At 49.9% G+C, this 23,414-nt stretch overlaps 1 protein-coding gene across 1 annotated transcript in view; it reads right to left on the reverse strand.

The window, feature by feature from the left end:
* The window catches only part of TRRAP (transformation/transcription domain-associated protein), a 241,741-nt gene that overhangs the window by 91,254 nt on the left and 127,073 nt on the right, over positions 1-23,414 (reverse strand). Inside the window, exons 52-57 of the mRNA XM_015418766.1 lie at positions 20,586-20,765; positions 17,040-17,186; positions 8,181-8,300; positions 6,157-6,444; positions 3,599-3,736; positions 974-1,086 (exon numbers count right to left, since the gene is read on the reverse strand). Of these exons, the coding sequence (XP_015274252.1) occupies positions 974-1,086; positions 3,599-3,736; positions 6,157-6,444; positions 8,181-8,300; positions 17,040-17,186; positions 20,586-20,765 (986 nt within the window). The remainder of the gene's footprint in view (positions 1-973; positions 1,087-3,598; positions 3,737-6,156; positions 6,445-8,180; positions 8,301-17,039; positions 17,187-20,585; positions 20,766-23,414) is intronic.

Genomic DNA, 23,414 nt, shown 5'->3' on the forward strand with positions numbered 1-23,414 from the left:
TCAGAAGTCTCCACCGCTGCTGCCTCCCAGGGTGCTCCGAGGCAAGGCTTGAGGACACCACTGGTGCCACCTTAGCTGCCAAACTTGATTACTTGTACCCAGAGCCTGTGGCCCTGCCCTGTCTGCTCTGGGCATGTCCTGATCCAGCTGCTGCAGGGGCAACTCACCAACTCGCCTTGGCTGAGACAAGCCATACTCTACTGGCAGCTGCCGCAGCTGCCAGTAGAGTATGGCTTGTCTCAGCCAAGGTGAGTCGCCCCTGCAAGTCCAGGGCAGCTCCTGTTGCCAGAAACAAAGCTTCAGGCAGTGGTCAACTGGTCAGAGATGCAGCTAAATTTCCCGTTCCTCAATTACTTCCTGAACTGCACGTTAAGCCTAGTGCTTAAGACTAACTGTCATGATCTGGGCTGCGTAAGCATGGCCTAGCAGGCCGAGGAAGCCTGTGCAGCAGTAGATGAGGCTGGGCCTACAACTCCCAGAAACCCCTGGGAGATTTTGGAGCCAAAATTGACCAATAGGGAATAAGAGGGCTGGGGAACAAAAAGGGCTGGTGCCAGAGCAGAAGTTGTTCTTTCTTCCAGAGGGCAGAGCCAGAAGGAAGGCAGGGGAGAGACCCTCATCCTGAGGACAGAGTGAGTAGTGTAAGGCCACTTGAGATAGTGAGCTAGGGACAATATATTTAGACACGTTAGGGCATTTGATTTATTTTATTTTCACCCACTTACTGTTATTATTCTGCACTTTGTTGTTTGACCTCCTATAAAATAAACCTTTTCCTTGTTTCACTCTGCCTGGTCCTCATGCCTGTTATTCAGCCAAAAGGGAGGTCTGAAGGTCTTGGGAGGGTGCTCTGGGCCTTCTCAAGGGATCCTAAATCCAGAGTGGTGGCAGCGTCAGGTGACACCCTACTTGAGCCATGACAGATTTATCCTCCGATACTGCCAATGCCGGCATACCAATTTAAATCACTTACCGAATCCAGTGGTCTTCCCAGAGCTGGTACTCGGGGAAAACGGCAGGGGAGGCGTTACTCCTCTCGTGCTCTTTCTTGGCTTTATCCATCGCCTTCTCGTAGGTTTCTTGTGCCTTAAAGAAAACCAACAATCTGTTATTTTTTTCTCCTCCTCCTCAAATCCGAAAGTGCAACCAACCCGATCCGATGGGAGGTGCTGCTCTCAAATGGACGCAGCGCACGCACTGTCCGAGCCGTAAAGTCAGGACTGGGAATTGGGGCTTCAGGCGCAGAAAGCACTCAAGAACTCAAATTATCTGCTCAGGAAGCAGAGGTTTCTGGGAGCAGCTCTTCCACCTGTCGCACAATTGATGACAAGCTGATTGGTGCTGTATACGCAGGGCCGCAGCAGCTGGATTGGTCTCTTTGGCTGGGGGGAAAGTGTATCTGGTGTCCGTTTGGAAGGCTGAGGGCCTCATGGAATTAGAGCCTGGATTGAGCCTCAGTCCTCTGTTAAACCTATGCGTCAAACTCACTTTACATTTTATTGCTTGCTTGCCATAGAAGTTGGGAGGGGGATCAGGAGAGTGTGAATTCCAAATCCTTTCGCTTTCAGATGCTTTGAAGTAGACTGTTGCTTATCATGCCTGGGAACATCCACCAGCCTTGAGTCTCAGCTTACACCACCTTCCTTTTGTCTATGTGTTCAGGAGATGTCACCAAGGTGGGAACACAGAGCCCTTGGTTTGGGTGGGTGGAATACCTGGGGGTGATTGGCTTATAACCTTTTAGGGTCCCTGTTTGAACCTTGTATATCTATTACTTTCCCGCCTCCATCTTCAGTTCTAACACAGCCAACCTACAGGCTGGATCCTATCAACGTCTCAATAAACTTCTCAGTCTTCTGAGTGAATGTTGTTGGGAGCTGATTTCTCCAAGAGTCTGACACTATGTCACCACTTTAATTTCTATATCAATTAGCCTCCATGGTTGAATCTTTGGTTCTGTTTCCCAGGAGGCTTCAGGACTCTGCTAAGTGCTATGGACTTTGGGTACAGATAACCCAGTACATGGTTTTCGCCTCACATGACTTTTGCCTTCTGGGAATGTTCATACATTGCAGAAGTCAGGAGTCACTATCAAATTCTAAAGAGTACTTGGAGCTAGCTGTCTGGGACTCTCTTGTTCAACCTTGACTCTCTGAGTCACCCTGGCTTAACCCAGCTTTCCTTGACCTTCCCGACCCGGGAGATAGAAAGAATGGGCTGAGCTTTGCCCTGCCGGTCAGAGGTGAGTCTCAAATTCTCAGAGAGTTGATTGACAGTTGCATTAGCTCCTGTGGTTGGAAAACGGCACTTCATGTCTGAATTTAGTTTTGTTCCTGGTTGTTCTGGCCAAACCCCCTCTGGGTCTTGACAGAGCAACCAAGAATTTCCTTTACAGAACTTTATGCCTTGAGGTTGTGTTGAAATGGTTTATGTTGAATGCAATGCTCCCCCTAAGCTGTGGGGTCTTGTGAGCAAAAATGCTACTTTGTAAGCTACAGGCATTAGCGAGCAATTTGGCTGCTGCATAAATTAGTTTGCTCTGGAGCAGTGTTCCCTCTAAGCTGAGTTAGTGTGAGCTAGCTCACAGTTTTTAGCCTCCGGCTTACACATTTTTGTCTGCGCTCAGGAAGGATGGCTCCAGAGCAAACTAATTTATGCAGCAGCTAAATCGCTCGCTGACAACTTTAATGCCTGTAGCTCACAAAGTAGAATTTTTGCTCACAAGACCCCACAGCTTAGGGGGAGCATTGCTCTGGAGCCATCCTTTCTGAGCTAAGACAAAACTGTGTGAGCGGGGGGCTAAAAAACTGTGAGCTAGCTCACACTACCTCAGCTTAGAGGGAACACTGGTTGAATGTTGAAATGCTACAAAAGTGTTTCCTGACTTAAGAGTGTTTAGAACAATTCTCTCTCTCTCTGGTATTTTTTGTATTTGTGTGTGTGTGTCCATGCATGGGTCTGCACCGGGAAGTCCTGTCGACCTCTGGTGACTGACCCCTACTGGGGGCCTGGAGGATATTCAGAGAGGTGGCTGAATAAAGCCTGCCCCTGTCCTCCTGACTTGATATTCTAAGGCAGTCTCCCATCCAATAACCACAGTCGACCCTGCTTAGCTTCCAAGATCTGATGAGATAGGGTTTGCCTGGGCTATCCGGGTCAGGGTCCCTCTTGCTCTCTTGATGAAATTGGGAAGCCAGCTTCTCTCCCTCCCCACAGTGGATATGGGAAACACACTCAAAATTTAAATCCCGTTTACCCCGAGATCCTGATACTTCACAATTCGCTGGTAGCTACTGCACACTAGATCGGTGCTTAAACATTGTAGCACTCCGCATAAAGGGGACTGCGGCCACAAAACCTTCTTAAAAGCTCCATGCCAATATTACAAAACGCTGCACGAGTCATCCCAGTAGCCCCCACCGAGTGCCTAAGCTTGCGAAGAAGCCCTTAATTAAATCTGCCGACATCCTGACCAAACGTAGCTGTTACCAAGCTCTGGGAAAGGGCTTAGTCTCTTTTTCTTTATGTGCTACCGATGATACCGCTTGGCTGGCAAAACCACGCTGCTTTCGTGCAGCTGAGAACCAAAATGCGCTACCTGCTCGAAGAAGCCGTGCTGCTCGTAGGCGATCGCGGTGGCCGTCTCGGGGAATTTACAGCGCTTCTGCCACAGGCCGGCCCACATGTCCTCTTCTTGTAGCAAAGAGTACAGCTCGGCCAGAGAATCGAGTATTTCCTTGAGGGAGGGAGGGAAACAAAGCAAAGAACGTTTCTTCTTTATGACGAACAACACTGTGAAACGGGTGATCAAGTCCTGATGGTTGGAAGTCGGAAAAGGGAACCGTCGGGCAGTTGGCTGACCCAAGGGGGCTATTCTGCTGGCTGGGCCCAGGTCTTAAAACGGGGCAGAGGCCGACTGGAACAAGAGGCACCATGATCAATACACATCAAAGAATCCCCCAATTCTATTGGGTTCAAGGTGTTTTTCTCTAGGTTGGGAAGTAGCCGTATGGAAGGGACAGCTCTGGAGAGGGACTGATGAACATCTGAAGCTGTCTGATACTGAATCAGACCACTGGGCCCATCGAGGTCAGTATTGTCTACTCTGACTGGCAGTGGCTCTCCAAGGTCCCATAAGAACATAAGAGAAGCCAATGTTGGATTAGGTCAATGGCCCATCCAGTCCAACATTTGTGTGTCACACAGCAGCCAAAGCCCAGGTGCCATCAGGAGGTCCACCAGCGGGGCCAGAACCCCAGAGGCCCTCCCCAAGCACCAAGAATACAGAGCATCACTGCCCCAGATGGAGTGTTCCCTCCAGGGGTCATTTCCTGCAGGAGCGCACAGGAGCAGAGCTCTGTCAGTAAAGAGCCCAGGGGGCTGGGCACATGCAACAAGCCCCGCCCCCTGCAGCCCCAGGCCACAAGGAGCAAGAAGCAGCCAGGTAAGTTGCAGCGCCCCCCCCCCGATAGCAATCCAAAACAGTCCAGTGGCACCTTTAAGGCCAAGGTTTATTCGGGTACGAGCTCTCTCTCCTCTGTGAGGGAAGATCTGCATGCCCCCCCCCCATAGCTAGCAATCCAAAACAGTCCAGTGGAGCCTGCGCGGTGGGTGTTGCCTTCTGACACACTTCCGGTGATGTCAGGGGGTGTGGCATATGCAAATAAGTTATGCTAATGAGCCCCTGCACCTCTTTTTCTACAAAATGACCCCTAGTTCCCTCTGTCCCTTGGGGCTAATAGCTACAGATAGACCTCTGCTCCATCATTGCCAGCACTTAACTTCAGTCACACAGTGTGGATCCTTGTGCTGGTAGCTGCTGCCAAAGCAACGTTTATCAAAAACAGCACAGCCAATCAAATCTCCCGTAGACACTCAGAAGCCTTAAGAAGATAAGAACATAAGAGAAGCCAATGTTGGATCAGGCCAATGGCCCATCAAGTCCAACATCATTCAACACTCCGGGTCACACAGTGGCCAAAAATCTCAGGTACCCTCAGGAGGTCCAGCAGTGGGGCCAGGACACCAGAAGCCCTCCCACTGTTGACCCCCCCCCCAAGCACCAAGAAGACAGAGCATCCATTGCCCCAGACCGAGAGTTCCTATCTATACCTTGTGGCTAATAGCCACTGATGGACCTCTGCTCAGGCAGAGGTCTTTCATACTGTGTATACACTGAATCAGACCACTGGCCCATCGAGGTCAGTATTGTCTACTCTGACTGGCAGTGGCTCTCCAGGGTCTCGGGAAGAGGTATTTCACGCCACCTACTATCTGACCTCTTCAACTGGAGACGCTGAGGATTGAACCTGGCACCTTCTGTGTGCCAAGCAGAGGCTCTACCAGTGAGGCACGGCTCTTCCCAACAGGAAGAATTCAGCTCCCACGGCAAGATCCCCACGTCACAACGATGCCCCCTTTGCGTCACAGACACCTTTGGGTTGGAAATTTTAGCGGCGGGTGTTCCACAAAGATCCAGATTTGGACTTGGCTGCTGATCCTAGGTGCTAAGACTGAGAAACACTAAAGGTGCTCGTTTGTATTGGAGGAGTTCCCAACGTGATGCCCGCTATCACCTGCCAATGTTTGTAGAAAGCGGGCAGGGCCAGGTTCTCCCTGATTAGAGTCAGCCGCTCTTAACCACCGTACCAAACTGGCTCTCCCCCCCGCCGACAAATTCTCAAGCAGTTCATCAGCACCCACTGAATCCACAGCTAATCACTGTTTTCCCAGGGCAGCTGAGCCACTGTAAAGTCCATTGTAGCTTGCGGCTAGAGAAAATTCTGACTGGCCTCAACCACGGTTTGTGCTGGAGCCCAGAAACTACTCTAGGACCTCGAGGTGGCTGCACCCGGCTCCCTATTTTCAAAGCCACGTTCTTGGGGGTGGGGGGCGTTGGAGCCTTTTATCCAACGGCCTTGTGTCCAACCAAGCCGGGGAGAGAAAACGAGCACGCCTCTCATTTTTCGCCCTTGTCTCTCCATCGCGGCATGGATGAATTATGAATCGTGCTTAGTCGGCGTGAATCTCAGCCGAAACTAACCTTGGAGGGGGGTTTTTGAGTTGTTTTTTTTCCAAATAGCAGAACTTGTGACCATTTGTCATTTTACTCGAGTTATGCAAAACAACACAGAGACCAAAGTGTCGGCTCCTCACCTGCTGGGGCGGCGTGATGCTCTCCTGCTCGTAGAACTCGGAGGTCTGCTTGGACTTGATCTGCAGGCTGAGGCCCTTCTCGAAGGCCTGGTGCTCCAGCATGAGTGTCGAGCGGAACCAGAGGTTGTGGGTCTTGCCCAGGTACTTCAGCACGCAGGGCCGGATGGGGATGGGCGGGACGCACTGCGACATGGCCTCCACGAAGCAGTTCAGGGCACTCGGCTGGCAGTCGCGCTGCACCTGGTGGCTGCCACTGCACAGGAAGGGGCTGATCTCGCCTGCGAGGGCCTGCAAGGGGGGGGGGGGGGAGTGCACAAATAAAATAAAATCCAGTCCAATCCAATCAATCCATAATCACACCGATTCGCCTGTCAAAACTTTCCCGATGGATCTGAAGAAGCGAGCTGCGACTCAGGACCGATGCTCCCCCTAAGGTGCGGAGTCTTGTGAGCAAAAATTCTACTTTGTGAGCTACCGGCATTAAAGTTCTGAGTGAGTGATCTGGCTGCTACATAAATTAGTTTGCTCTGGAGCCAAGGCAAAAATGTGTGAGCCGGAGGCTAAAAAACTGCAAGCCAACTCACAGTAACTCAGCTTAGAGGGAACACTGCTCAGGACTACTCATGCTGGAATACACGCACGAATGTCTGTGGCACCATAAGGGTAGGGTGGGGATGGCACCCCCCAGAGTCCCCCTTTGAGGCCTCAGTCTAGAGAGGGGAAGAGGATGATTAGGTCTTCTGCTTCTTCTGCCAGTTTGGTGTAGTGGTTAAGTGCGCGGCCTCTAATCTGGGAGAACCGGGTTTGATTCCCCCACTCCTCCACTTGCACCTGCTGATGTGACCTTGGGTCAGTCACAAGCTCTGGCACAGCTGTCCTTGAAAAAGAGCAGTTTCTGTCAGAGCTCTCTCAGCCCCACCCACCTCACAGGGTGTCTGTTGTGGGGAGGGGAAGGGAAAGGAGTTTGTAAGCCGCTCTGAGACTCCAAGTGAAGGGCAGGGTATAAATCCAATCTCTTCTTCTTCTTCTTCTTCTTCTTCTCCTCCTCCTCTTTCTACTGCCCTCGTGTTAGCCAGTTAGCTGACCTATCCTCCCTGATTCCTTGGCCCTTGTGAGGGAGACTCCCCAGGGTATGCCCGCCCCTTCCTCTTTCTGCCTTACAATCCCGGGGTGATTGGCAGGAACTACTGCCTATCGGGTGAGACTGGGCCAGGCCAGCATCCAGCCTCACCCTCCGCTTCCTTTAAACGGCTGCCTCACCTCCCCCCAGCCAACCAGTGCTGACATATTAAAGCTCAGGGCCACCCCACGTGGTGCTCCCTCTAAGCTGTGGAGTCTTGTGAGCTAAAATTCTATTTTGTGAGCTGCTGGCATTAAAGTTGTGAGTCAATGATTTGGCTGCAGCATGAATTAGTTTGCTCTGGAGCCATCCTTCCTGAGCTAAGACAAAAATGTATGAGCCAGAGGCTAAAAAATTGTGAGATGGCTCACACTAACTCAGCTTAGAGGGAGCATTGCTCAGAGGAAATGCTACCTCTAAGCTGTACAGTCCTGTGAGTGAAAATTCTACTTTGTGAGCTACTGGCATTAAAGCTGTGAGTAATTTGGCTACTGCATAGATTAGTTTGCTCTGGAGCCATCCACCCTGAGCTAAGACAAAAATTTGTGAGCCGGAGGCTAAAACACTGTGAGCTGGCTCACACTAACTCAGCTTAGAGGGAATACTGGTCACACACAGCCAACGCTCCCTCTAAGCTGTGGAGTCTTGTGAGCAAAAATTCTACTCTGTGACCTACTCGCAGTAAAGTTGTGAGCGAGCGATTTGGCTCTTGCATCAATTAGTTTACTCTGGAGCCATCCTTCCTGAGTGAAGACAGACATGTATGAGCAGGAGGCTAAAAAACTGTAAACTGGCTCACACTAACTCAGCTTAGAGGGAACAGTGGTGCCAACAGGGTGAATTTTCAGTATAGAAGCAAAAGCCTTGCACAAAGATATAAAATCAACACTCAGAAGAGTCTCACATGCTGCTGCCGATCAGAGAGGATTTTCCACAACCGGGAGAACAGCTGGATCCAGGTCTTTTCGGCTAAAGGTGTGGAAATGTGGCACAGCTGGACGAAGGCGCTGAGAAGGGCTCCGGTCTGGAAACATAAGGGGGATGTTGGGGGGGGAAGGGGGGGTGCATTAAATGAGGAAGCTGGTTCTCGCCTCCTCATAACTGAGCTACGGGGTGCAGACAAAAAGAGGGGCAAATGCACGCTTCAAAAATAAAGCCTCGGCAGAGCCAGCTGCCTGCTGGAGAGGGCGCAAGACGGCTTAAGGAATTCGGACGACCTCCTGAACCATCCTCTAGTCAGTAGCTGAACACAGAAGCTCCATAGAGCAAGACACTTGATGCTTCGAAGTTAGGGTTCTGTTGATCCACTCATTAATTTACAAAAATACATATATATATATATATATACACACACACACACATATATCACACACACACACACACACACACACATATACATACATACATATATATATATATATATATACATATATATATGTATGTATGTATTTGATTTATAACCTGCCTTCCCCGCCAGAGCAGACTCCAAGCGGCTTACATAAAATGTAGTACCTAAAAAACCAGGTTGCTTACCTGTAACTGGTGATCTTCGAGTGGTCATCTGTGCAGTCACACCCATGGGATTATGCGCCTGCGCTCATCCGTATCGGTGGTATGTAAAGCTCACAAAGAGATTTTCGCGCCTCTCCTCCAGGCATGCGCGGGAACCCCACTGTGCATGCCCAAAGAGGAGGGGCACGGACATCCCGCCAGTTCCGTCTGACTGCTGTCATGTCAATAACCAGAGAAAAGTACTGAAGCGACAGCAGTGGGGAAGGATGGGCGGGTGGTGTGACTGCACAGATGACCACTCGAAGATCATCAGTTACAGGTAAGCAACCTGTTTATCTTCTTCGTGGTCTCTGTGCATCACATCCATGGGAGATTGAAAAGCAGTGGCTCACCTGGAGGTGGGAGCTGTTGCAAATTCAATGCTCTGCCGACGAAAGGACTAGACGACCAAGGTCCACTCTGTGGCGTTCACGAACATCAACAGCGTACTGTTTGATTAAGGTGTTCGGAGTAGACCGTGTCGCGGCCCCACAGATCACCGACAGGGAAGCACCCTTCAAGAAGGCTGAAGATGCGGCCATGGATCTTGTAGAGTGCGCTCGTACAGGCACGGGCAACGGGCATTTAGCCAACTGGTAGCACAGCTTAATAGTCTCAACAATCCATTTGGAGAAACATTGTGCTGAGATTTTAAGCCCTGCGGAATGACTGGAGTAGGAGACAAATAGATGATTGTCTCTCCTACTCGGACGTGTCCTATTTAGGTAAAAGAGCAGCGCCCTCCTAACATCTAGAGTGTGGAGGAGTCACTGTTGTCCATCTTCCGGTTTAGGGAAGAAGTTAGGCAATAGGATCTCCGAGGTTAGGTTAAATTTGGAGACCACCTTAGGAAGAAAGGATATGTCAGGGACCAGGCTCACTCCGTCCGGCAGGAACACAAGGAAAGGTGGGTCATGGCGCAGAGCCACGAGTTCGCCCACCCTCCTGGCCGAGGTGATGGCGACGAGAAAGGCCATTTTCCATGCTGCATGCTTTAGCTCGCAAGTCGCCATGGGCTCAAAGGGCCGCCAGATAAGATGGCGGAGAACCAGCGGTAGATCCCACAAGGGTACTGGTGAGCAGACTGGTGGATACAGGTGGAGGAGACCCTTCATAAACCTCTTTGTGACCGGGTGAGAAAAAACAGAAAAGCCGTCGAAGTCCGGGTGGTAGGCCGAAATAGCTGACAAATATACTTTGAGAGAGCAGTGCGAAAGCCCCTTCTATGCCAGTGAGAGCAGAAAGTCTAAGACCTGGTCAATCCTGACAGAAGCCAGGGGGACATCAGCAGGGTGTATGGAGGCTAAGAAGCGAGCCCACTTCGCACTGTAGGAACGTCACGTAGAATCTTTCCTGGCATTGAGTAGCATAGTGTTGATTCTGTCAGAGAAAGTTAAGGGTCCACAAGATAAGCTGTTAACTTGAGCTTGTACACCGCGTGGAATAGGAGGGCTCCTCCCTCCTCCAGGGGCAGATTTGGCACCTGTGGGAGGGGATAGCGCGCCTCGGCTAGCAAGAGAAGATTGGCGAACCAAGGTTGCCTCGGCCACCAGGGGGCGATCAGGATGCACCTCGTATGGTCCCTCTTGAGTCTTTGGACCGTTCTCAGCAACAGAGGCAGAGACGGGAACATATAGAAGAAGTTGTTGTCCCATGGGTACAGGAGTCTGTCTCCCAAAGGGATCCTGAGCCACCCTGCAGCAAAATAGGGTGCACTTCGAGTTGTGCCTGGTGGCAAAGACGTCGACATGAGGCGTGCCCCACTTTTGAAACACGGGACGTAGGTAGGTCCAGTTCAGCTCCCAGTCGTGACGCTGGGAGAGACCCCTGCTGAGCAGGTGCACATTCACATTTGCCTTGCCAGCGATGTGTGAGGCAATGGGAAAGATGTGCAGAGGCATGCACCAGGCACAAAGGTCCAGAGCCAGGAGGCAGAGACTGCTGGAGACCGTTCCACCCTGTCTGTTGATGTAACTGAGGGTCATCGTATTGTCGGTTAAGACAGTTACGCATTGCCCTGCGAGCAGAGGCTGGAAACATTGAAGAGCCAATTTTATTGCCAACAGTTTCAGAAAGTTTATGTGTCTCCTTGAGGATACAGCATCCCATTTGTGACCTACGGAGAGGCCGTTGAGGTGGGCTCCCCAGCCCCACAGTGAAGCGTCGGTTGTGAGGGTGAGAGTAGGAGTGGGAGGATGGAACAGGATCCCCTCCGTCAGATTGTCTGACTGCATCCACCACAGTAGGGAGTTGTGTACCTCTTGTGGCGGGGAGAAAGCAACAGATAGGGACATCCTTAGAGGCTTGAAGTGACGGATGAACCAAAGCTGGAGTGGTCGCATTCGCAACTTTGCAAAACGGAGCACTGTAGTTGTTGCCGCCATTAGGCCCAGAATCTGGAAGGCGGAAGAGGTTCCTCGTAGTCGAACCTGTTCTGCCTGAACAGTTAGGGTTTGTGCCCTGTCCCGGGGCAGGAAGGCTGCACCCTCTTGGGAATCAAGTATCGCCCCTATGAATTGCACACTTTGAGAAGGGACTAGGAGCGACTTCTTGTGGTTGACCCTGAGTCCCAGACAATGAAGGAGATTGAGGGCCTGAGATATCTGACAAATGAGGAGAGCCTTGGAAGGGGCGACCAGAAGCCAATCGTCCACATACGGGAACACCGTTAGGCCACAGAGGCGGAGATGTGCCACAACAACTGCCATCATCTTGGTAAAGACCCTCGGGGCCATGCTGAGGCCAAATGGTAGACTCCTGTATTGGTAGTGGCTGCCACCTATCGTGAATTGGAGGTATTTGCGATGGGCGGGGTGGATAGTTAAATGGAAATAGGTATCCTCGAGGTCGAGGGTGGCCATCCAGCACCCCTGGGACAGGAGAGGCAGAATAATGGGAAGGGATGTCATTTTGAATTTTTGGTACCTTAAAAAGGTGTTGAGGCCGCAAAGGTCTAAGATCAGCCTCTGCCCATCGTCCCTCTTGGGAACCACGAAGTATCAGGAATAAAAACCGAGTCCCTGGTGATCTAGAGGCACGGGCTCTATAGCACCCTTTGACAGAAGTGTGGTGACCTCCTCAAGGAGGTATGACGACGGGGGAGTGATGACGACTACAGGAAGAGGTGGGAGTTCCATGAATTTGATGGAATAGCCCTTGGCTAAGATGGAAAGGACCCATTGGTCTGACGTAATGCTGGCCCAGGCCTGTAAATATGGATGAAGGCGGGTAGGGTTGGAAGAGGTAGACAGGCGGAAATCAAAGGCCCTGCTTGCCGGGTTTGGGTTGTTTCGGTCTGACAGTCTGCTGTCTGGTCCTCAGCCAGGAGTGCCTAAGGAGGGCAAACTGCAGATGACATTGTTTTTGAAAACATGTCCAGAGTATGTTTGGATGAGTTGATATTTTGTTTAGAGAGCAGCAAGCCTTCCTTTTGCAGCTTCCTGGCCTCTTGATGTTTGTCATCAGGCACTGAGGTCAGAAAGTCAGTAAATCGCTCCCAGAGCGAGAACTGGTAGCAGCCCATACAAGCAATATAATTACATATCTTAATGCTGAGGGCTCCCACCGAGTAAAAACGACGACCAATGGAGTCTAACTTCTTGCTCTCCTTATCGGAAGGGGTAGCAAGGGTCTGTTTACTCTTTGAGGCAGATAACACGACCAAGGAGTTGGGCTTGGGGTGGATATGGAGGAATTCCGCCCTGTCTCCTGGACCTGATACATGTGATCCAAGCGTCTGGATGACACTGGAGCAGAGGAAGGCTTGTCCCACAGGGCCTTTTACAGACGCCTGTAAAAGTACGGTCGATATCAGGAGAGCGATCGAGGTGGAGGTATCGTTCTGCACGACATCGAAGACAGCGTCCGAAGCCGAGGGTTGGGGTTGGACGATCGACATGCCCAGGGAATGTGCCATCCTCTTGACCAAATCTCCGTATGAAGAGAGATCCTCAGAAGGCGAGATCGGCAGATTGTCCGATACTGTAGCCTTTGGTGACGGATCATCAGGTAATTCAGGGCTTTCCAAATCACCAGTGCCGGTATTGGAGATGAATGATACGGCAAACGATACCAGAGCTGCAGGGGTATCCGGTATCGGGGTGACTTTCGGAGGAGAGGGTGGGTGACAAGGTTCCTCTGGGGCTTTGGATTGTGACGCTGAAGGCTTAGATTTACGGTGGGGAGAGCGTGAACAACATGATCCACGGTCCCAGTCCGACTGTGGCCTAGGCGTCAGCCATGGCATGGATGCCGACATTGGGTACGATGTGAACCAGGAAGGCATCTGCCCCCTAAGATCCCACGGCATCAGTGGGTCGAAGTAGGTTGGAGAGTGCGGTCTGAATTCCCATCTAGGCGTGTACGAGAGCATGGGCCTGGAACGACGGTAATCTGGGCACTCCTCAGGTCGATATCGATATTCGTGGCCTCTGGGCGCTCGGGATCGATGGTGTTGAGAGCCCGGTGCCGACCGATCACTTTCCCAGGAAATCACCGACTGGGAACGATGTGCACAAGGCTGACGCGGAACCATTTCCTCAACTTCAAATGGTGAGGCCGAAATTGGTCCGGAATCGACAGAAGTCTCCGATACCAGGGGGTTCAGGTGCCGGATTGGTGAGTCCAGTAACTCAATCGTAGGCAGCTCCAGTATCGGGGTATCAATGATGTCGGGTTGTGCCCGCTGGAGAGGGGGTAATGCAGAGCCCGGTTGCACATTATCGCTGCTCACTTTCTGAGACTGACGCATAGTGCCAGTGAGAGAAGACTTAGCTTTCTCATGCTTCTCCTTTTTCTTATTTTTAGCTGGCGTAGAAGTGGATGAGGCCTCGTTTGACGCCAAGCGCTTAGAAGACTGCCCCCCGTCCGATGCCGACTTTGCACGGTGTGGGGGTTTCAGTGCCGCGGTGCCTCCCGATGTCGACTTGGTCGCCGTTGATAGGGAGGGTGCAGGAGTCTTGGCTGACATATTTCCCACAGGCACAGGGGACAATGCCAATTCCCAAAGCGCTACTCGAAGACTCACAGCTCTGTTCTTGCAAGTTTGGTTCAAGAACTTTGCACAATGGCAGCAAGCGTCTGGCCGATGAGTCTCCCCAAGGCAAATAATGTAGAGTGTGTGGCCATCACGAGGGGCAAGTTTACTGTCACAGCCAAAACACAATTTAAAACAACCCCCTCTTTTGGCCATAAAAGAGTAAAAAGGCCAAAAGACAAACAAAATGTCCTTCGCTGAGGTGAGGAAATTTTTACCTGGGGGGGGGGGAAGGGCAGGAAGCCGCCTGAGGCAGCGGCAACACTCAACGAAAAGTCTCTCTTTTTTTTGATAAGAAGAAGAAATAAAATAAACACTGGAAGTGAAGAAAAGAAAAATAGGTTTGGAGTATCCCTTGTGAGAGGAAAAAACGCTTCTTCACCGACCGGCAGAAACAAGCTGTTAACAGTGCGGCGGTCAGAAGAGAACTGGCGGGATGTCCGTGCCCCTCCTCTTTGGGTATGCGCAGTGGGGTTCACGTGCATGCCTGGAGGAGAGGTGCGAAAATCCCTTTGTGAGCTTTGCGCACCACCGATACGGATCAGCGCAGGCGCATAATCCCATGGGTGTGATGCACAGAGACCACGAAGAAGATCAAAAATATAAGTAAAAGCTTAAAAACACAACATAAGGTGCTAGTGAACAGTTTAAATGGCGATGGCGAAAGCAGGGTAGCGTCAACATGCTAATAAACGTAGTCGGTAATTGATTTTAAAGTCGGTGAAGCTCAGGCTGTCAGTAGTGGTACTGGGCACAGGGCCTGAGTGTGTTGGGTGTGGCTCCTTAACTAAAGACCTGGTGGAGGAGCTCTATCTTGCAGGCCCTGCGGAACTGTAAAAGGTCCCGCAGGGCCCTGATGTCTTCCGGGAGCTTGTTCCACCAGCGCGGAGCCACCACTGAAAAGGCCCTGGTCTTAGGTGATGCCAGCCTGATGTCTTTGGGGCCCGGTGGGGCCAGTGCTCTCTGGGGAATGTATGGAGAAAAGCGGTCCCTCAGGTAGGTAGGCCACTGACCATGTAGGGCTTTAAAAGTAAATACCAGCACCTTGAAGTGAATCCGGTATGCTATAGGCAACCAGTGCAGTGCTTTTAGCACAGGCTCCCACATGGGGCGACCCCAAAAACAGCCTGGTTGCTGTATTCTGCATTCCGGCTTTCTGCCCTCAGAAGGGCCACCAAAGCGGCAATTTTTTTTTAAAAAAATCACATTTTAAAACCATTTAAAATTAACCCCTCCCCTTCCAAACATACACCATAAAAAGAATTTAAAAAGAGTTAAATTCTGTGGAACTCTGGTTCCCTGTTGTTCAGATACCTAACAGAACTTGACATTCTGCCTAAGAATAAGCACTGTTGTGATCTGATATTCTTTAAAAAACAAACAAAAGGTGATAAATCCCGGCTACTGTCTTGTCATATTGTCTTCCGCTCCTCTGACGTATTCTCTGATATGCAATCTGGGAAACTAACTTGCAGATGTATGCTTCTCTCAAACACTAGTCAGTAATGGTCAAGCAACTATGTTTGTATGCATTAAAAATGTCTTTTGTATTGACGTGTGACATGATGTCACTCTAAAGCTGTACTGGTACTAGGTCTGTTAGATTTAAGTAGGGGTTTTGTTTTGTTTTGGGGGTTATGTTTTGTTTGTTGATGCTGTATCTTGATTTGCAGTTGTGTGACTTTACTGTACCTTTGAAAAAGTGTAATAAAAACACAGTTGGGGGGAAAAAAGAGTTAAAATGCATACCCAGACATAAAAGAACAGCAATTAAAACACTGGTCTATCCCGCCCTCCCTGTGTGCAAGGATTCGAAAGAACTGCAGTGACTGTTGATAAAAGCAAATCATTTGATTGATCTAATCGCACCGTATTTATCTACTTATCTACCTTTGGCACCTAAAAAATAATAGGCATTATGTCTCTAGAAAAGAGAGAAGAATGGCATGGCAACATTCATTCTTGGGGATACCAAATACGGCTGCTGGGTTACTGTGCAGCGCAGTTTGCAACTGTGACCCTGGCTGCCTTTTCCGAGATTCAAGTCAAGGCGCTGGGTGTAACCTACACAGCCCTTCACGACCTGGGATAGGCACGTATGGAGGATCACCTCTCCTGGCATGACTGAGAGCACCACCCCTCTGATCGACCCAGAGTTCCCTTTCGTCGCTGCCCACCCACCAGCGTGGCTTCCTGGATTGCCCCCCACACTTTGTAGCAGTCTGCCCGAGGTTCCAGAGCGAGGGTCAACGTGGCTGACCTTCAGGAGGGCTTTACAGAAGGCAGAAAATGGAACTGTTCCAGAGGAAACATGGGTGTGGGAAAAGCAGGCTATGCAAACAGGCACCTCTCTCTCTCTCTCTCTCTCTCTCTCTTTAAGGGAACGGGGTATAGTTAATTGCCTGTGGAAAAATGTAGGCAGTTTTCTTCTCCTCCCTCTTCATACTCCAATGTTTACTGGATGTACGGGGTCGTCTTTGTTTCATCGGGCTTTTGGATTCGTAATCCGATTGTATTTATTTAGAAAAATTATTTACCTAGAAAATAAAGACTTTGCTGGTGTTTACTACCCTGTTGCTATAATTCTGTAATCCATCTTGACTATCAATGAGAAAGGCAGACAATAAAGGAAATAAATATTATAAACCTGCTCTTTTCCCAAGGGGCTTTCTATCAGTGTTATAAGGTATCATTTCCCAATGTTATAGGTATCATTTCCCCCCCCTTGTTCCTTCACAGAGCTGGATTCTTTAAATTATTTTCATTGCAGAGTAGAAAGAGTTGTCTGGGCAATTCAGTTAAGGGAAGGGTGGGCTTGTGGGTTCTGTCTTTCTCATTTTTGGATCATCTTATGTAACTGATTCACTATTTTTGTTCACTACCTCGAGCTGGGACTGGAAAGATTTTTAAACAGGTTTCCTGATCGACGGAAGAATAAGTGGCCAAAGGTGGGAAAGGGGCGAAAAACAATGGAATGAAAATGCCGAGGCAGGAAGGCAGCGGGGAAATATTTCAGTTGCTATCCCGTACTGAGCGAGGGGTGCCAAAATTCATTCGACTTTAACGGCTTTGGGGGGCACTTTGACTCTGCAGAGCATCAGGTGGTCCGCCCGCAGACACTTTCCTAAAAGATCCCAAACAAGCACAGGACATGGCGAGGAGACAAATGTGGCTAACCTTCACTTCTCGGAGAGAGTCGAGGAACTTGTCGTGCCTGTTGGTCAACATGTGCAGCTGGTTGCCGATGTCCTTTTCGGACAGCTCTTTGGTTTTGGGTGTGCTGGTTTGATCGCCGGGGGCCAGTTCGATGTCTATCTCCACATCCTGAGAAAAAGGCTGGCAGTTACAAACACAGTTTATTACCCCCAAGTAGCCTTAGCAAAAGAATTGCTAACCAGACCTGTGCCCAAGACCACAAAAAGCTGATCCCTAGAGCAGACAGACTGAAGGTCTGAGACCCCATGGAGAAGGCAGCTTAAGTGTGTTTCAAAACACAAAGAAGAAGAAGAGAAGAAGAAAGATTGGATTTATACACCGCCCTTCACTACCCAAAGGAGTCTCAGAGTTGCTTATGAACTCCTTTCCCTCCCCCTCCCCACTAGGGGTGTGCATTCGGGAATTCTGAGCCCCCCAAAAAATCCCCCCCCCTCTTTTCGGTATTTTTCGGCTTTTTGGATGCCGAACAGGCTTCCCTGAGCCTGTTCTGAGATCCGGAAAAAAATCCCGAAAAAAATCGGGTCTTTTCCGGCAATGCCGAAAATGGCCACCAGGGTTTTTTTAAACAGTTAAAGGGACCAGGAAACCCCATTTTCCCACCATTCCCCCCTCTTTCCCGCCTCTTGCTTCTGTTTCCAGGAGGGAGGGGGAAAGAGGGAACTTCAGATAGCCAAACACTGCAATGCATTTGCAAATGCATTGCAGTTTGCAACCTTTTGCAAGACTGTTGTTGCTGCTGCCAGCCCAACCACTAGCTTGCTCCTTTCCCACGGAAGGAGCAATGGTGGCCAATAGGGTTTTGGTATCTGCTCTCTGCCAATCACAGAAGGTGTTTCTTTTTGAAATCTTTCTGTGTATGCCCAGAGAACATAAAAGGAGACAGTTTCTGGTTGCTGATGCCATTGCTGCTGTGCTGTTCCTGGATCCTGTGTGCTGTGTTCCTGTTGCTGGTGATGAGAGAGAGCTGCCTGGCTTGGCTTGGAGGAGATTGTGTATGGCTGGCTGGCTTCTGCTGCTGCCCCTGCTCTGCTCCTTCAGTCTGCTCGCTTTCCTCCCTCCTGCGTGGACCTCCTTGGATCGAGAGCAGACATCAGCCTGGTTTACTTTATTAGGACACTTTTTAAAAAAATTATTTTTGTTTTGGTGGTTTGGGGCCTGGGGGTGGTGAGGGGGTGGTGGGAGTAGGCCTCTAGGGCCTCGGGCCTCTTTCTGGGTTTTATTTGGGGGGAGGGTTCTTCTAGTTTCTCTTTTTGTACAGTTTAATTTTTTTTTCCTGTGTGCTTTTCATTTGGCTTGCCTTGTTGGGGGGGGTTTCTTCTGAGGGGGGGTTAGTGAGTTCTTCTAGTTCTGAGTTCCTCTACTTCTAGTTCTTGCCTGTTGTTTGTTTTGCATTTTAATTGTTTTTTCTGTGCTTGATTTTTATTTATTGGCTTGCAGCTTCTCCTGGGGGGGTGTTTACTGGTCTCCTTCCTGGGGTCTAGGCTCTTGTTTTTGGTTTTGAGTTTTGTTGTGGTTCTTTCTGTTGCTTGTCTGTTTGCAGTTTATTTTTGTTAAGTTGTGTTGTATTTTTTTCTGGGCTTCTGGGGTTTTTTTGGGAGGGGGCGGTGTTACAGACTAGGCCTCTTCTGCCTGGGGCCTATGTTCTCTCTCTGGTCTGCTACCTACAGGTGACACTTCATGCACCTGACAAAGTGGGCTGCTCACACCAAGCCATGTTTTTTGGGCAAATCACTGTTTAGGGAATGTGTGGTGGGTTGGACTAGATGACCCTGGAGATCCCTTCCAACTCTGTGATTCCATGACTCTGGCCACAGAGATGTCAGAGAGAGACTCATTTGTTGCAAGGGCTGGTTGGCACAGGTTGTGGGGGCCACTGTGCACTGGTTCTGCTGCTGGCCCCTGAACAGGGGTCCAACTCCCAAATCTTTTTCAGCCTCTGGGCACCTTTGGATTTTCAAACCAGCCTAGGCAAGTAGCCGCCTTCTGGGCATGGAGGAGAGGCCTCTGGGGGTGTGGGGGAGAGGTAGTTGTGTGAATTTCCTGCATTGTAGGGAACGGGGACCCACCTTCAACCCTGGGAGACTGAGCAGCCAGCTGTTCTGTGGCTCAGGATGTTTTTGCCTGCCCCTGTCCGGTGGGGGTGGGGCTATTTTCCTTCTTTAGTTGCTGCCACTACTCACTGGATTCACACCGCCTTCCTAGAGGGACAGTGAGACCCCTCTGGATGATTCCCCAACCCAGGAAACTGGGTATCTTAATCTTTGGGTGCCCCCTGGAGAGTTGGCAACAACTTTGATTTGAGCCCATTCGGGTTCCTCTGGCCTCTCTTTGCCTCTGTTAATGTGCTGAGTGGGGAATCGCACACCCCTAGCTGATTGCTCACTTGCACAGGTCCTGCCTGCCCCAACCCCTCCATTTACATGCTATAGAAATCCTCTGGTTTGACACGAGTCCAGTTGAGTTTGGGCAGTGACTGGCACAGGTTGGGGGGGGGGAGATTGCTGTGGTTCTGCTGCTGGGACTGGCTAGTGGCAATGCAAACATGCTCCCTCAGTCTATGTAGGCTACTGCTGCAGAGATTCTCTGGTTTGAACTAAGTTCTGTTGGTTTTGGGCACTGACTGGCACATTGGCAAAGGTTGTGGGGGGGCAGACTGCTCTGGTTCTGTTACTGGGACTGGCTAGTGGTAATGCAAACATGCTCCCTCAGTCTATGTAGGCTGCTGCTGCAGAGATTCTCTGGTTTGAACAGTCCTGTTGGTTTTGGGGTTTTGGGCACTGACTGGCACATTGGCACAGGTTGTGGGGGGGCAGAATTGCTCTCGTTCTGCTGCTGGGCCTGGCAAACACCACACCTCACTTAGTCTCTTACAGGGAGATCTGCCTGCCTTTTCCCCACCCCCAATTTCCCATAGGAAACAATGGAGAACTGGGGGAATCCTCTTTGGATGCCCCTGGAATTGGACCCCCTGGTCCAATCTTCTCAAAACTTTGGGGGTCTTTTGGGGAGAGACTGGAGCAGCCACGGTCCAAATTTGGAGCCTCTACCTCAAACCCCCTCCCCCCCAGCCCCCTGTAAACTTTCCAGAGGATTTTTGTCATTGACTTCAATGGCCGCATTGGATATAATGGACCCGAATTTTTCGAAAATTCTGAAATTTTCGGATATCTATGCTTTACCGGTATAGGTATTCGGGGTTTTTTGGGAATCCCGAAAAAATTCGAGTTCAATAAATCTGAATCCGAATTTTACTGATTTTTTTTTTGCACACCCCTACCCCCCACAACAGACACCCTGTGAGGTGGGTGGGGCTGAGAGAGCTCTTGACAGAAACTGCTCTTTTTCAAGAACAGCTGTGCCAGGACTATGGCTTGCCCAAGGTCACCCAGCAGCTGCAAGTGCAGGAGTGGGGAATCAAACCCAGTTCTCCCAGATTAGAGTCCATGCACTTAACTACTACACCAGATGGGGACAGGATGATTGCGAATACAGGAAATGAGGAGTTACCTCTTCTTTTGATTCGCTGTTTTCTCTTTCGCGGGGCTCCTGCTTGACGTGGGTCACCATGGCGAAGGCTGCCCGGTCGTGACTGTCGGCCAGGTTGATGACGTTGGTGATGGACGGGAGCATGGCGCCTTGACAGCTCGTCCCAATCGGGGTGTTCCTTTCGCACACGGCCAGTAAGAGCTAAAGGGTTTTTAAAAAGAAAAGAAAGAAGAAGAAACTTAAAACTACTTGCTCCTCATACTGAGATGTTTAAGGAATTTCTGCGCCGTGATTTAACTGCTGTACTGATGTCCTGTTCAGCTCAGTGAAAAATTATAGGTCTCTCCAACCAGGGTTAAGACCAGAGAAGAGGAAGAGGAGGAGGAGGAGGAGATTGAATTTCTACCCCGCCCTTCACTCGGAGTCTTAGAGCGGCTCACAAACTCCTTTTCCTTCCCCTCCCCACAACAGACACCCTGTGAGGTAGGTGGGGCTGAGAGAGCTCTTTCCAGAACTGTCCTTCAGAGAACAGCTCTGTCAGAAGTATGGCTTGCCCAAGGTCATCCAGCAGCTGCAAGTGGAGGAGTGGGGAATCAAACCCAGTTCTCCCAGATTAGAGTCCGCGCACTTAACCACTACAAACAGATTCCCTTTTCAATCCTTCCACCCCTCCAGAAACAGGATTTGAAAGCAGGATCTTCTAGTTGCATGGCTTGGGAGAAGGCATTTAACGGGACTGCAATATTTTTAAATGCCTTTTTCCCTCAATTGGTTTCAATGGAGGACGAGGGCACCTTCTTTGGGGGCCCACAGAATTAGACCCGCCCTCGGTCCACTCGTTTTGAGACTTGGGGGGGGGCACCAGCAGCTATGCTGCAAATCTGGTGCCTCTACCTCAAAAAACAGCCCTCCAGAGCCCCAGATACCCCCCAGATTGATTCTCCATTATACCCTATGGGGACCATTGATTATAATGGTCCCCCATAGGGTATAGTGGAGCCAAAAAAATTTTTTTTGTTTCGCAATTATTTCCCAAATTTGAATACTATACCAATATTGGGATTTGGGAATATCGGAAGATACTGATATTTTGGGGGTTCAATATACCCGAACCCGAAAAAGACCCCTAATAACAACAATTGTAGTGTTTTAATTCTGTACCATTTATGCTTTTATCTTGTATTGTTGTATTGTTGGAAGCCGCCCTGAGCCTGCTTTGCGGGGATGGCGGGGTATAAATTTGATTATAAATAAATAAATAAGAAGAAGTGCCCTGCTGGATCAGAGCAGTGGTCCATCTAGTCCAGCGACGCATCACACACTGAGGACAACCAGTTACCCTGGAAAGCCCACAATAGGGCATTGAGGCCAAGACCTTCATAAGAAAATCAGAAGAGCCCTTTTAGATCAAACCAGTGGTCCATCTAGTCCAGCATCCTGTTTCACACAATGGCTCTCCTTTGGAGAGCCAGCAATAGGACACAGAGGCTGAGGCCTTTCTCAAAGTTGCCTCCTGGCACTGGGATTCAGAGGTTAGCTGCCTGTGAATGTAAGGTTCTAACGTGGATGCGGGCTGTGGACTTCCTACATCACGGACAGGATCCACATGGCAAATTCTACTGAACAATACATCCAGACAACAAACAGCCCACTACATCAATACCCACTCCTGCAGTGAGAATAAAAAAAATATCTAGAGTGGATTTGTATCCAGGACCTAAAATGTCACTGTATTCTATTTTTTATAAATGTCAGAGACAATGAATGATTCAGCACTTGGGAGTCTTTGACAGATGTGGCTCGGTTGTCTCCCCCTCCCCCCCTTCGGTCAGCAGGGGTTTTGAATACCAAAGTTTTGAAGGGCTAGGTGGTAACTTGCTACACGAAAGGAAATGCTTCCCAGTTGGTTAAAGCTCCGGTGGCTCAAGTGGTTAAGACACTGAACTGCAGGCTGTGGAAGGTTGGTAGTTCAGCAGTTCGAGACCTGAGTGTGCTGCATGACGGAGTGAGCTCCTGTCTCTAGTTCCAGCCCTGCCAACCTAGCAGTTCGAAAGCAAGAAATTGCAAGTAGATAAATAGGTACTACTTCAGTGGGAAGGTAACAGCATTCCATGTGCCTTGGTGTTTAGTCATGCCGGCCACATGACCACGGAAATGTCTTCGGACAGCGCTGGCTCTTCGGCTTTGAAATGGAGATGAGCACCGCAACCTTAGAGTCGGATTCGACTGGCTTTCGAGCAAGGGAACCTTTACCTTTAATTTTTTATTTACCCACTCAACAATGGTCTAGGTTATATGCTGCATTCACATTATTGTAACTTTAATCAAGAGATGTTCCCTATTCCCTGTTAAGCTTCAGGTTTGCATCTCATTACCAAGATTCAACCATCAAGGAAGATGAATATGTTACAGCGAACGTGGGCACAGGCAACAGTCGTAACAGCGTTGGAAATGCCACTGAGTTAAAGTCCCAGATGATGAAGTTACATTAGCGAACGTCCATGCCAGCTAGAAAGTGCTCATCCATGTTCACCGGTCTCTATTCTTAGGGTGTGCGTCAACCTTGCAAGGGACGGTGCCTGTATTTCAGACATTCGCTCCAATGTACGCAAAGCATCTCTGCTTCACTTCATGCATGGGATGAAACAGGACTGTGAAAACGAATGCCCCTGAAACACCAGCCTGGCTTCTCTAGAGACGATGACTGCATTTTTTTTGTCTTATTGCAGTTGCAGACATATGGGGCTCGAAGGGTGCCTTGCGTGAGTGGGAGGGCTCCTTTGTGCCAGAGAAAAGTGTAGCCACCCACAGAATGAATCTGCAAGGTCCAGCCAAGTGAACTGCTTTCCG

Source organism: Gekko japonicus, unplaced genomic scaffold, assembly GCF_001447785.1.
Source record: "Gekko japonicus isolate JY-2015 unplaced genomic scaffold, Gekko_japonicus_V1.1 scaffold982, whole genome shotgun sequence".
Classification (NCBI taxonomy): Eukaryota; Metazoa; Chordata; class Lepidosauria; order Squamata; family Gekkonidae; genus Gekko; species Gekko japonicus.